This window comes from Cyrtonyx montezumae, unplaced genomic scaffold (assembly GCF_038088225.1).
Source record: "Cyrtonyx montezumae isolate F1298 unplaced genomic scaffold, pur_monq_1.0 scaffold_18, whole genome shotgun sequence".
Taxonomy (NCBI): domain Eukaryota; kingdom Metazoa; phylum Chordata; class Aves; order Galliformes; family Odontophoridae; genus Cyrtonyx; species Cyrtonyx montezumae.
Window position 1 is genome coordinate 9882987 of NW_027071914.1, and position 11854 is coordinate 9894840.

Here is an 11854-nt window from a genome sequence, read left to right on the forward strand (position 1 = left end):
TGACCTGGGCAAGGCCAGCGCCGAGGGTCCCCACGCTGCCTCTGAACGCTGAAATATATCCACGTCTGAGCTCATGTATAATGGATCGCCCTCGCGCTTCCTCCCCATCCATTCGCGGTACTTAAGGAAGCGGAATATTAAACACCATTGTATTAGCGAAACTGCTGCCTGCCTCTAATTGAGTTATAAACAGCGTGCAACGCGCGGCTCTTCAGAGCGGGATGCGGCCACGGCACGGCACGACGCAGCGTGTCCCGGCCCCGTCCCGCGTGACGGGGATGCTGGGATGCGGAGCCGGGAGCCTGAGCTCATCCCATCCACGCGAAGAACGGGAAGATTATGATAATGAAAAGTAAATAAATATGGATGTTGAGGACCTAATTCCGATAAGAGGATTTTCAAAATTAGCCATTTGCAGGAGCAGATTAAGTGCGTGTAACGCCGGGTGCGGGAAGGGCCCCATTAAGGCACGGCGCAGCCGGTCCACACTCCCCGCTCAGCTTTTGCAGGAGGCGGATTTGTTGTGCTGGAAAACAGCCGGCTGTGACACGAGCCCGGGCACGGCGCCGGTGCCGCCGCGGCTCCCGGGGACACGGTGACACTGCGCCGGGACCCGCCGGGCTGGGATGGAGGGGATGGGGCAGAGCGGAGCGGGGCAGCGAAGCCGCCGGGTTGTGCACCTCGTGGGCACCCAGCGCAGCCCCGCACAGTGGGTGCTCCCCCCGGGGCGGGTGCCGCGCGTGGGGCTGGGGGCACGTCCCTCCGCGGCCGGCGGCACCGGGAGGCTGCCAGGGCTGGCGGAGGTTCTCCGCATCCTCCGTCTCGGATTTTCTATCCAGGCAGCCAAGCAGAAATCTCATTACAGCCCAGCACAAAGGCAGCGTCCCCGAGCGTGGCTGGGAGCTGGCGCGGGCACGGCCGCGAGCGCGTCACGGAGCGCAGGATGGGGCTTCGCCCTTCCCAACCCCCCTCCCCCCCTCAACCCTGCGGTGCCCCACACCCCTGCAGGACTCCGCACCCGGCTGCCCCAGACCCCCGAAGCCCCTCGGCCTGACCCACCCGCGCTGTGGGGTCGTGTGTGTGCGTGGCGGGTGCCGATCCCGGGGCTGGGTGCAGCCGCCCCGCTGCCCACCGCTCCCGCAGCAGCAACAAAGGCAATTAATTAGCGGGGCGGTCGGAGAGCTGCCGGCGGAGCGCTCGGGGATCGATGGGCGCATTGACTGCTCGGGAAGCCCCAGTCCTCCCAGTGGGTGCAGCGTTGGGCTGGGGGGGTTGCACAGGCTGCAATGACAGCAGCCCCGTGCCGAGGGACAGCGGGGAGCACACGGGGAAAGGACAGGCACACGTGGCACTGCCAGCAGCTCTGTTCCCTGTGCCATGCGGCGAGGACACGGCCGTGCTAATGGAGGCCCCCCCCTTCCCGAGCTGTTCAGTCGCATCTGTGTCACAGGGAGATGTGAGCTGCAACCTTCAAGGGGGTGGCAGTGGTGGGGGGAGAATGAGGCTGTGCCAAGGGCGGTGTCCCACTGTGCCCCAAGGCACGGGCTGCAGGCACGCCATGCTGCAGGCACAGCACCTGGTGGGGACGGGGCACACCGCGGTCATTGCATAAGGACAGCAGAGCAAACCCCGAAGTCCCCATGGCCATAAGGATGTGGGTCAGAGGGGAAGGACACCGTCTGCAGCCCTATGGAGTGCCACACCGCAGTGATGCCCGTAGGCCTCCAGCCACGTGGCTGCTGTCCCTGTCCCCATGCCACCCACCCTCTCCCCCCACTCGCCTCTGCCAAGTGGGGAAGTGCCAGCCTGTCCCTGCGGGGAAGGAGAGTGCTCAGCCGTGTTGCAGGAGCGCGGCTGCCACCGTCACGCAGATGAGAAGTGACAGCGAGGGACCCTACTCAGGTACAGGCTCCCCACAGCACAGGGCACGAGATGCTGTCCCCCTCTGCCCCTCCTCTACCTCTGGGGATAGTCCTGCAGGCACTTAACCCTTTCCCTGCCCTCTGTGAACACCCCTTCATGAAAACCACACTATGCAAGCATCACAGGTCATACCCTGCTGTGCGAACCCTGCCTTGAAACCTTGGGATGGGGCAGGGGTGCAGCCCCTCCCCTCTGCTGTGTGTGGGAGCATTAGCACGGGGGTCTATGGGCCCCTCTCCTCCTCCTCCTCCCACACTACCTTCCGTCTCTGGGGAGGTTGTCATGGGAACAGTGCGTTGTTGGTACCCCTCACCATGGGTACTCCTCACCACGTGCCTTTCCACTCAGCCTGCACCCACACCAGGACAGGGTGGGCAACAGGGATGATGAGTGACTACGGAGGGGGAGGGATACCATGGGCTGCTGGCCATGCCCAGAGGCCACCTGCATGCCCACCCTCCCAGGGGAGCACAGGGTGCCCCTACAGTCCCCAGGGCAAGGAGATGAATACTGGCTGCACCCTGATCCCCATCCTCAGCACTTCAGCCCCACATCTCCCCTTGTCCTCTCCACATCCCCAGCTCCACTGCACCCTCCCCTCACCATCCACAGCCCTGCTGCCATCTGCCTCTCCATTTTGATTAATATTAATTCTTAATTATGATTATTGACAGGGCTACCGGTGCAGCTGCCGCATGGGACAGCTGCCTGGTGTGACACCAGCCAGGGGGCAGCCTCAGCACTGCTGCTCTCTCCAGGTTGCCCTTGGTCACCCATGTACCCAATCTGGGGCAGGTCCCTGAGTGCCTCCTCACCTCGCTACGTCCCCCCTTCTCCTCAATAGCGATTTGGGGTGCAGAAGTACGGATGGAGCCCGTTGCAGCCCCAGGGGCAGGGCTGGCAGCAGCCCATGAAGCCGAATGGCCCCAATTACTTCCCCAGTCAAATGGAGTCCTGCTACTGCTGCATGCAAATAGCAGTAAACTATGTCAGCTTCCAGCAGCCTGCTGCCCACTCCGGTACCACCAGCCTCCCCCCCGGCGAGATGCAATGGGAGCACCCCAAAGGCACAGCTCCCACACCCCCATGGTCCCCACATTGACAGCCCCCTCGCTGCTCCCAGTACAGGGGTGAAAGGATGGCAACACGGCCCAGGGCATTTGGGTCTGACAGAACGGGCAGCGTGCACTGGGGCTCAGCCCCACAGCAAGAGGAGCTGCAGGGCCACCCGCACTGCGTAGAGGGGCAGCAGCCCCCATCCCGCACCCCTTCACTCCGCCCGTGCCGGAGCCGCAAGAGGAGATTAATACCGCGTGAGATAGGGCTCAGCACCCGCGGTTCCCCCTCCCACCCACAGCCAGCCACGGGCGGGCGGCACCACCGCGTGGTTCGGGGCCGGCACTGCAGCCCCTCAGCCCCTAAAAAACGGCCCCGGCTCCGCTCCTTCGAGCCGCTGTAAAATAACCCGAGGGCGGGTGGAGACACGGGAACACCCCCCCCCCCCAGCAGCAGCAAGCCACGCATCGTCCCCAAAGCCAGCACATAGGGAGCCCGCTGAGCTGCAGCCATTTATTGTGGGGTCGGGCAGCGTGGCCCCGCTCCCCCCGTGCTCACACCACAAATTTGTTCTTGGTGAGGGAGCCGCTCTTGGTGGCCGTGTCCGCGTGCGCCTGGTACCCGATGGCCACCTTCTGCGACAGCCCCAGGTGCTCCTTGTAGATGCGCCTGCAGGAGAGGAGGGCTGCAGAGCGGGGAGCATCACCCACCCAGCCCCAACCCCCTCCCCCCACTGCTCCATAGAGGAGAATGAGCTCAAGGCAAAGCCGCGGGGACAGCCCACCTCCACGGGTCAGCCCCACCAGAGCCGCCCGCCCCGCCTTACCCGATGTGGGTGACCCCCTCCCGGTTCTCCGCCTCCCGGGTCCAGATGGCGATCTTGTCGCCCTTGGCACGGATGTTGATGACGGCCCCGCACACCTCATCGCTGTACTCATCGAACATCTCCCCGATGAGGCACAGGAGCTGCGGGGAGGAGAAGGACTCCAGGGGGGCTCAGGGCCGCGGCAGGGGGACGTCGCTGCCCTGACCCGCTACGCACCGTCTCCAGCCAGAAGCGGTCCAGCTCCGTGTGCCGCTGCTGCTTGGCCAGGGTGATGAGCCAGCGCCCACCACGCTTGTTCTGGCTGTCCTCCCACATGGGCTCGATGCCGTCCTGGAACGGAAAGGGAACGCTCACAATGCCAGAGCCAGCTCGGGGCACGGGGATGGGGCTCCTGCTGCACCCTGTAGTACTGGGGTGTAGGGCTGTCACACCTTGAAGAGGGAATAGTCACAGCCTGATGTCAGCTTGCTGGCCAGCTGGATGTGGGTGTACAGCCTGCAGCAGAGATGCAGGGAAAGCAGTGAGAGGAGGCATCCCACAGACACCCAAATCCCCAGATCCCAAACCTCCCAGGATGGGGATGGCACTCACGCCCAGAAGTCCTCCACTGTGCTGAACTTGGTGACCAGGCGCAGGTTGGCCTGCCACATCTTGCTCTTGTCATTCTTGAAGAACCACAGGGCCCACCTGGAGGCCAGCAGGGCTGTCAGCTGAGCTAGACTAGACCCCCCGCTCCCAGACCACCCTTCTGGTGCTGGGTTGCTTCCCACAGCCAGGATCCCATACCTGTTGTGCAGTGGGTGCTTGCCCAGGCTCTCTGCCACCTGTAGCTCCTGCTGCTGAGCCCTGCGCCGGCGCCGCTCCTCCTGCCTCCTCTGGGGAAACAGCACAGCCACCCCATAGTCACCCCAACAAATTACCCCACAAGTCAGAGCTACCCAGTGCCTGCTGCCCACCCCACTCCCATGGGAGCTGTAGGACCAAGAGAACACCCACCTGCTCCCCTGAAGCCATCCTAACAAGCACAGCCTCGCTCCCACCCTATGCTTTTAAGGGCTTGCAGCTGGGTGGGATTAGGGCCCCACTGCAGCTGGAGAGGGGCTGTGAGTCCTGAGGGGAGGGGGCGGAGCAGGGGCAGGGACAGGAGGTGGGGATGGAGTGAGACAGGATGGGAAGAGAATGTGTTGATGGGGTTGGGGGAGTAAGGTGGCAGAGGGATAGGCTGGAACGAGGGACATGGACAGGATAGGGTGAGAACAGGGTGCAGTGGGGCAAGGGATGAGTAAGAAAAGAAGTAAGAAAAGGGTGGGGTGAGGCTAGAAATGTGCTGGATCAAACTGTGCCTAACTGTACCATGCCACACTATGAGTAGGTGAGCTGTGCCAAGCCATATCATGCCAAGCCATGCCAAACAACACCAAACCATGCCAAGCCATGCCAAACCTTGATAAAATGTTCCATGCTAAACTGTGCCAAATTGTGCTGATCCATGCCAAGGCACGCCACACTGTTCCAAGCCAAACCATGCCAAGTGGTGCCATGTAGTGCTGAGCTGTGCTGAGCCATGCCAAACTGTGCTGAACTGTGCCAAGCCATGCCAAGCCTTGCCAAAATGTGTAGAACTGAGATGTGCCAAACCATGTCAAGCTAAGCCATGCCAAAGCACGCCAAGCATGAGGAGCTGCCAGACTGGGCTGAACAATGCCAAAACATGCCCAGCTGTGATGAACAGTGCCAAACCATGCCACACAGTGCCAAACTCTGCCAAGCTGTGCTGAAAGATGCAGAGCTGATCTGTGTCAAACTGTGCTGAACTGAGCCATGCTGAACCATGCCAAGTGGGCTGAGTCAAACTGTGCCAAACCATGCTGAACCATGCCAAAATGTACAGAGCGGTATTAGGTTAACCTGTACTAGGCTGTGCTGTGCCATGCTGAGCTGCACCGAGCTATGCCAAACCGTTCTGAACCTTGCCAAGCCCAGCCATGCCCAACCGTGTTTAGCCATGCCAAAGCATGCCAAACTGTGCCAAACTGTGCTGACCCATGTCAAAATGCACAGAGCTGAGCTGAGCAGAACCATGCCAATCCGTGCCTAACTGTGCTGAGTCACAATGAGCCCAGCTGTGTTGAAATGTGCAGTTCTGAGCTGTGTTGAATGGTGCCAAGCCTAGCCATGCCAAACCATGCCAAGCTGAGTAGTGTCAATCCATACCATACTGTGTGAAGCCATAACCAGCTGTGCTGAGCCATGCTGACGCATGCCAAATTGTGCTGAGCCAGACTGTACTGGGCTGTGCTGAGCCATGCAGTACCAAATTGTGCTGAGCCATGCTGAAATGTGCTGTGCCAAACCATGCCAAAGTGTATCATGGCTTCATCTTGGCCACAGTGAGGCAAGCAGTACGAAACTGTGCAGGGCCAATCTGTATCAAACCAAATTGTTGCAAACTGTGCCAAGAAATGCCAAGGTGTGCAGGGACAAGTCAAGCTGAACAGTGCTGAAACATGCTGAACTGTGCCGAACCATGCCAAACTGTGCCAAACCATGCCGAACTATGTTGAGTCATATAAAAAAGTGCCCAGCTGTGCTGAGCTGTGCCAAGCTGTGCCAAAACATGTCAAACTGCGCTGAGCTGAACCATGCCAAAGCATGCCAAGCTGTCTTCCGTTGTGCCAAACTGTTCCAAACTGTGCCGAGCTGAGCCATATCTAACCATGCTGTGCCAAAGCACTGGAAAGCAGGATGAACTGTGCTGAGCTGTGCCATGCCAAACCTTTCCAAAGTGCATGGAGCCATGCTGTGTCTTGTGAAGCCATGCTGTGCCAAACCATGCTGAGCCAAGTCGAGCCATGCCAAGATGTGTCAAGCCAACACGAGCCGAACCGTGCCGTTCCGTGCTGTGCTGAGCAGAGCTGAGTCATGCTGAACCGTGTGGAGCTGAGCCGAGCCATGACCTGCCGAAACGTGATGCTCTGAACCATACCGAGCAAAGAGCCATGCCGAGATCGGGCAGAGCCGTGTCCGGCCGCCCTCGTACCTCACCACACAGGGGCAGCACATCCCCATGCGCGGCCCGGTTCGACCCGGCACGGCTCGGCACGGCACGGCTTGGCGGTCTTGGCACTGCTCGGTTTGGCACGGTTCAGCACGACTCTGCCAGCCCAGCGCGGCTCAGCTCGCACTGCGAGGTCCCCCCCGCGCATCACGGCGCATCACGGCGCAGCGCAGCGCAACGCGGCTCCGGCACAGCCGCACTGAGCCCGCCCCGCCGCAGCCCGGCCCGGCTCGGCCCGGCCCGCGCCGCGCCCCGCCCGTCCCCGTGTGCCCGTGTGCCCGTGTGCCCGTCGCCGAGCCAGGTCGGGCAGCGCGGCGGGAACGGGGCGGTGCGGGGCCGGGGGCGGCGGTGCGGGGCGGGGCGGCCCTCAAGGGCGCGGGGATGCGCGGGGCGGGCGGGAGCCGGGCCGGGGTGAAGCCGCGCGGCCTCTCCCCGCAGAGCCGCCATGGAGGTGTTCATGAAGGGCTTGTCCAAGGCCAAGGAGGGGGTGGTCGCCGCCGCCGAGAAGACCAAGCAGGGGGTGGCTGAGGCCGCCGAGAAGACCAAGGAAGGGGTCCTCTATGTCGGTAAGGGCCGGCCCGACCTGCCTGTCCTCCCCCTCCCGTCCTTGCATCCTCCCGCATTTGCCCTTGCATCCTCCCGCCCATCCCCCCTGCTGTCCCCACCTGTCCCCGTACCCTCGGTTCTCCCCCCTCCCCCCCCCGCCCGTCCCCGGCGGCGCCCGGGGGGGCTCCGTCCGCAGCGCTCTGCCCGAGGGGTTGGAGCGGAGGGGGGGGGGGGACCCCGCGGGTGGCTTCTCCGCGGCTCTTGGCCGACGATGCTCCGGGACACGAGCGGAGCCGCCGCGGAGCTGCGGCGATGCTCGGACACTGCTCGTGGGGAGCTTCGTTGGGATGCGCTGAGCTGTGCCCGGATGGGAGAGGAAACGCCGGGGATCCGTTTGTCCCTCTCGGGAGAATCCGTGCCCCGGAGTACACGCGGGTGAATGGTGCAGCCGGGCTGCGGCTTCGGGCTGCTCGGGGCTGGGTGCTGCCCCATCCCGCCGGGCGAGAGGTGGAGCGGTGCCGAGCGGAGCTCGCCGTGCCCGGAGCGCTGCCCCAGGAGGGGGTCCCGGAGCGCTCCGAGCCCCATCTCGCACCGGAGCCGTCCGCACCTCCGGGCTGCCCCGTGCAGCAGCACGGTCCCCACCCCGCAGGAGGGTCCCGCCGGCAGCCGGCACCCTGCCCGAGCCCTCCCGAGGACTGCGGGGAACCGGGGGCTGTGCAGCGCAGGGCTATCTGACCCCGTGCTCTCTCTGTTTCTACCCTCAGGGAGCAAAACCCAAGGCGTAGTGCAAGGCGTCACCTCAGGTACGGTCCTTTCTGCCCCCGGGAGCGCGGCCGTGTTAATGGGGTCGGTGCTGTGCGAGGGGCTGATGTCACCCGGCTAAAGACACTTACATAACGGGGCCCGCAACACGGGATTTGCGGCGCCGCCCGCACTCCGTGCCCAGCTGCAGAGCCGCGGCCCCGGGCACGGAGAGGAGGGGTGAAGGGGGTGTAGGGAGGCTGGTCCTGCCCCTGCCTCGCCATCAGCCCCCCCCACGACCCCTCTCCCTGGCGCGGGAGGTGACACGCACCCCCGGCTCTCGCAGTGGCCGAGAAGGCGAAGGAGCAGGCGTCCCAGCTGGGGGAAGCGGCGTTCTCGGGCGCCGGCAACATCGCGGCGGCCACGGGGCTGGTGAAGAAGGAGGAGTTCCCCGCGGACCTGAAGGTGATCGCCCCATCCCCGCACAGCGCTGCACCGCACCGCCGGCACGCGGGGCTCTGCCCGCTCCCAGGGCCGGGGCTTGGGGGGAGGGGGGAGGTGGGACACAGAACGGGGGGTCCCCCGCGTGGCGGCTGCGTGCGTGGCTGCTGCGGACGTGTGCGTGCGTGGGCTCCCGCATGGCGGCGCGGGGCCGGCGGGGAGGCATCGCCGCGATGCGCTGCGAGGTGACCTGACAGCTGCGGGAGCGCTGGGGCGGGAGGGGCGGCGGGTTCTGCTCGCTTCCAGCTTAGCCCAGAATAGCAGCAGCTGAAGAAATGAGGCCACGGCACGCACCGCCGCCGCGAGGGGGGGACCGGCCGCCCTCCTCCAGCCGCTCTGCCCGGCCCCGGGGAGGGGTTACCCGCCCCGCCCCGCCCCGCCCTGCCTGGGATGCGGGATGCTCCCGCAGCCCGAGTGGGGCTCGAGGCGCAAGCACGCGTCACCCGCCTCGGGCTGAGCATTGCGGGGATGCGCACTTCTGCAGTCGCTTTCCTGTCTCGTCCCAGCTCGGTGTGCTGCTGTGAGCACTGGGTGCTCTGCCAGCACCCCACCTCGCCCTAGGATCGCTCCGTCCTGGCTCTATCCCACCCTGCGTGGGCATATGGCCGGTCTCTGCCAGGTCCCCGGGTAACCCCTCCCTGAGAGGGTGACATTTTGGGGGTGTGTGTGTGGAACTGACCACCTGCTTCACCCGCAGGCTGAGGAGGTGGCCCAGGAGGCAGTGGAGGAGCCACTGGTTGAGCCGCTGCTGGAGCCGGAAGGGGAGAGCTACGAGGAGTCCCCACAGGTGAGGGCTCAGGGTGGCACTGCAGGGGATGCGGGCAGTGCTCAGCACTGCGGTGGCATCACTGTCGGGAGCAGAGCCAGGAGCCTGCCAGCTCCCCAGCACCCGGAGCAGGGAACCTGGAGGTCAGGCAGGTGCGGTGCTGGGGGGCACGGGGACTGTCTCAGCTGGGCTCTCTCACTGCTTTTCCTTTTCTCATCCCACAGGAGGAATACCAGGAATACGAGCCAGAGGCATAATGGAGCCCTGTCCTTGCCTCTTCCACCAGCAGCACAACGAACCGCCGGTAGCCCCCTGCTCCTCCCCAGCCAGCCCCGGCCAGTGCCCGTGTGCTGGGGAGGAGCAGGGGTGCCCCTGCCCCGTTCGCTCACGAGTTCTTCCTCCAGTTCCGTTCCAAGGGACCATGTCCATGTCTCCGTACCGTGTCTAGCAGTGAGAACCCGCTGTACCCAAGCCCTGCAACCCCAGCATGTGCCCAAGCCGTGGGCACTGCCCGCAGGGGCTGGTGTGTGTGTGTGTGTGTGTGTGTGTGTGTGTGTGTGTGTGTGAGTGGGGCCCGGGCTTACAGCTCTGTCTCCCTCCCAGCGCCGTAAGCCCCGGCTGCGTCCCGGTGTGTCTGTGTGTGTACAAAGCATGTTTACCTGCGCGTGGGCTGCTGTACATTTTGCTTGCATGCTTGTCCCTGTGGTTCTGCTCTGGTCATCGTGGAACTGAGTTGTTTTTTTTTTTTTATATATCTATATCTCTATCTATGGGTGGACGGGTCTTTTGCCTTTGTGAGCCCTCGGCGTCCAAGCCCGCTCCCCAACCTCCCGGGTGGTGACGGTGCCCGCGCCCTCCCCGAGGTCCCGTAGTGCCGACGCTGTGTTGTGACGTGGCATGGATATCCCCCCGCCCTCGTTGCTGGATGTGCAATACGAGTGCAGCTGCCAGTGACACAGCTGCCACCGTGTCCATGAATAAAGCCAACTCTCGTCTGTAGCCCCCTGGTGCTGAGTGTGGGGTCCCTTGTTCTGTCCCCTGATTTGGTGGTGGGGGCAGTTTTGGGGGGAGTAAGGGTGTGGGGCTGGGGCAGGCTGTGAGAGGTCGTCGTGGAGATCAAACTCTCCTGTCTGCTTGCTGCTGTTAGGGCGGTGGGCAGCATGCTCCGGCTGAGCTGGGACACAGGGAATGTCCCTGTGCGTGCTGGCTGCAGAGCTTTGTGTCTGCAGGTGAAAGGAGGTGACCCTTTGGGATCAGGGACCCTGTGGCAGGAGGAGGATGGGCACAGTCCTGGCCTCGAGCACTGGTTCCCTCCGGCACTGAGCTCAGGCTTCTTCCCGCAGGCTCACACCAGCCCATAGCAGCAGGATATGCTGCAGTTCGGATCCCTACCTAACCCAGCCTGGGTTCCCATCCAGCCAGCCTGCAGCCCCTGACTGCAGCACAGAGTGTGGAGAGGTTGGGCTGTGTCCCCCACCTGTACTGCCTTGCCAACTTTGCTGGTGAAGTGAAGCTTGCAGCAGTCAGCACAGGCTCACAACAGGTTTGCTGATGTCTGCAAATCCCTGCTCTGGCTCTGCTCCCTGTGTCTGCACCAGCTGCAGCAGCACCTGCAGCACCCACCAGGCACTGCTGGGCACGTTATTAAATGGTCTGAGACAGGGCTTTCCCTAATGCTGTCAGGGCTGGCTCTGCGAGCAGAGTCTGGGAGTGAGTGCAGCTTTGGGAGTGGAAGTGGATGTGGGCAGCGGCCAAAAGAATGACAGACTCTGCAGGTTGGGGCGGGAGGCTGGTGGCACCCCCTGGGCCAGCTGGGCCGTGTCCCCAGAGCCAGGCTGGGACTACTACAGAGCTAGCTCCTGGCACACTCAGATGGCCTGGGGGCTGTGCGCTGAATCTGCAGGATGAACACATCCCCACATGCCCTGCCCCAGCCAGGCACTGCCTTGGCCCCACACCAAGCTCACCCACAGCAGTGTGACACTGCAAACACCTGTCTGTCCCACTGCCTGCCCTTGATGGATGAGCAGGACCACCATGGTAGGAGCACTTACAGCCACTGGGCCTGGAACTCAGGGAATGGGATGATTGGGATCTCCTCTCTGCCTTTTCCAAACCACTGCTCCGGGCTGTGATGCGCTGACTGCAGGAGGCAGTAGCTGGACTCGTGCTTGAGGGTGAGGCAGCCATAGGTAAGCTGTTCAGGTTCTTCAGCTGCTCGAAGAAGGATACACCCTGCCTGCATTCACACAGATGTCCTGCCATGGGCAGTACACACTCTAGATTTGCTGCTTAGAATAACCCTGAGATCTGGAAATTGATCTGGGGGTCTTCTCCTCTGCCTTGGGCCATGCCTGACCTCGGGGACAGTCCCAAAGTTGCTGGGAAAGCTGAATCCTAGAACTGCAGTGTCTCCATTCACACACCAGCTGCTGTG

At 63.3% G+C, this 11854-nt stretch overlaps 2 protein-coding genes across 3 annotated transcripts; one reads left to right on the top strand and one right to left on the bottom strand.

The window, feature by feature from the left end:
• Positions 1-3533: 3533 nt before the first annotated feature.
• EIF4E1B (eukaryotic translation initiation factor 4E family member 1B) lies at positions 3534-4819 on the bottom strand. Its single transcript, XM_065734979.1, has 7 exons — positions 4802-4819; positions 4592-4680; positions 4397-4492; positions 4237-4300; positions 4022-4135; positions 3806-3945; positions 3534-3648 (listed from the first exon to the last, which is right to left on the bottom strand). The coding sequence occupies exons 1-7, from the start codon at positions 4817-4819 to the stop codon at positions 3534-3536; spliced, it is 636 nt and encodes a 211-aa protein (XP_065591051.1).
• A 2268-nt stretch (positions 4820-7087) lies between these two features.
• SNCB (synuclein beta) lies at positions 7088-10416 on the top strand. Of its 2 annotated transcripts, none has more exons than XM_065734981.1 (6): positions 7088-7164; positions 7302-7429; positions 8174-8212; positions 8497-8615; positions 9349-9438; positions 9642-10416. In XM_065734981.1, exons 2-6 carry the CDS (start codon positions 7309-7311, stop codon positions 9672-9674), a joined length of 402 nt encoding a protein of 133 aa, XP_065591053.1. In that variant the 5' UTR covers positions 7088-7164; positions 7302-7308; the 3' UTR covers positions 9675-10416. The 2 variants fall into 2 exon arrangements, with proteins under 2 accessions (XP_065591053.1, XP_065591054.1); XM_065734982.1 differs by lacking the exon at positions 7088-7164 and adding an exon at positions 7173-7191.
• Positions 10417-11854: the final 1438 nt, after the last annotated feature.

What these genes read in the sequence shown, in the direction of transcription:
- EIF4E1B (XM_065734979.1), bottom strand. An exon ending in AAGCACCCACTGCACAACAG is followed by an intron (nt 4,493 to 4,591) that starts GTATGGGATCCT and finishes GCTGGCCTCCAG; the next exon opens with GTGGGCCCTGTGGTTCTTCA. An exon ending in ACAGTGGAGGACTTCTGGGC is followed by an intron (nt 4,301 to 4,396) that starts GTGAGTGCCATC and finishes TCTCTGCTGCAG; the next exon opens with GCTGTACACCCACATCCAGC.
- SNCB (XM_065734981.1), top strand. Translation starts at nt 7,309, where the DNA reads ATGGAGGTGTTCATGAAGGGCTTGTCCAAGGCCAAGGAGGGGGTGGTC. An exon ending in AGTGCAAGGCGTCACCTCAG is followed by an intron (nt 8,213 to 8,496) that starts GTACGGTCCTTT and finishes CGGCTCTCGCAG; the next exon opens with TGGCCGAGAAGGCGAAGGAG. An exon ending in GCTACGAGGAGTCCCCACAG is followed by an intron (nt 9,439 to 9,641) that starts GTGAGGGCTCAG and finishes CTCATCCCACAG; the next exon opens with GAGGAATACCAGGAATACGA.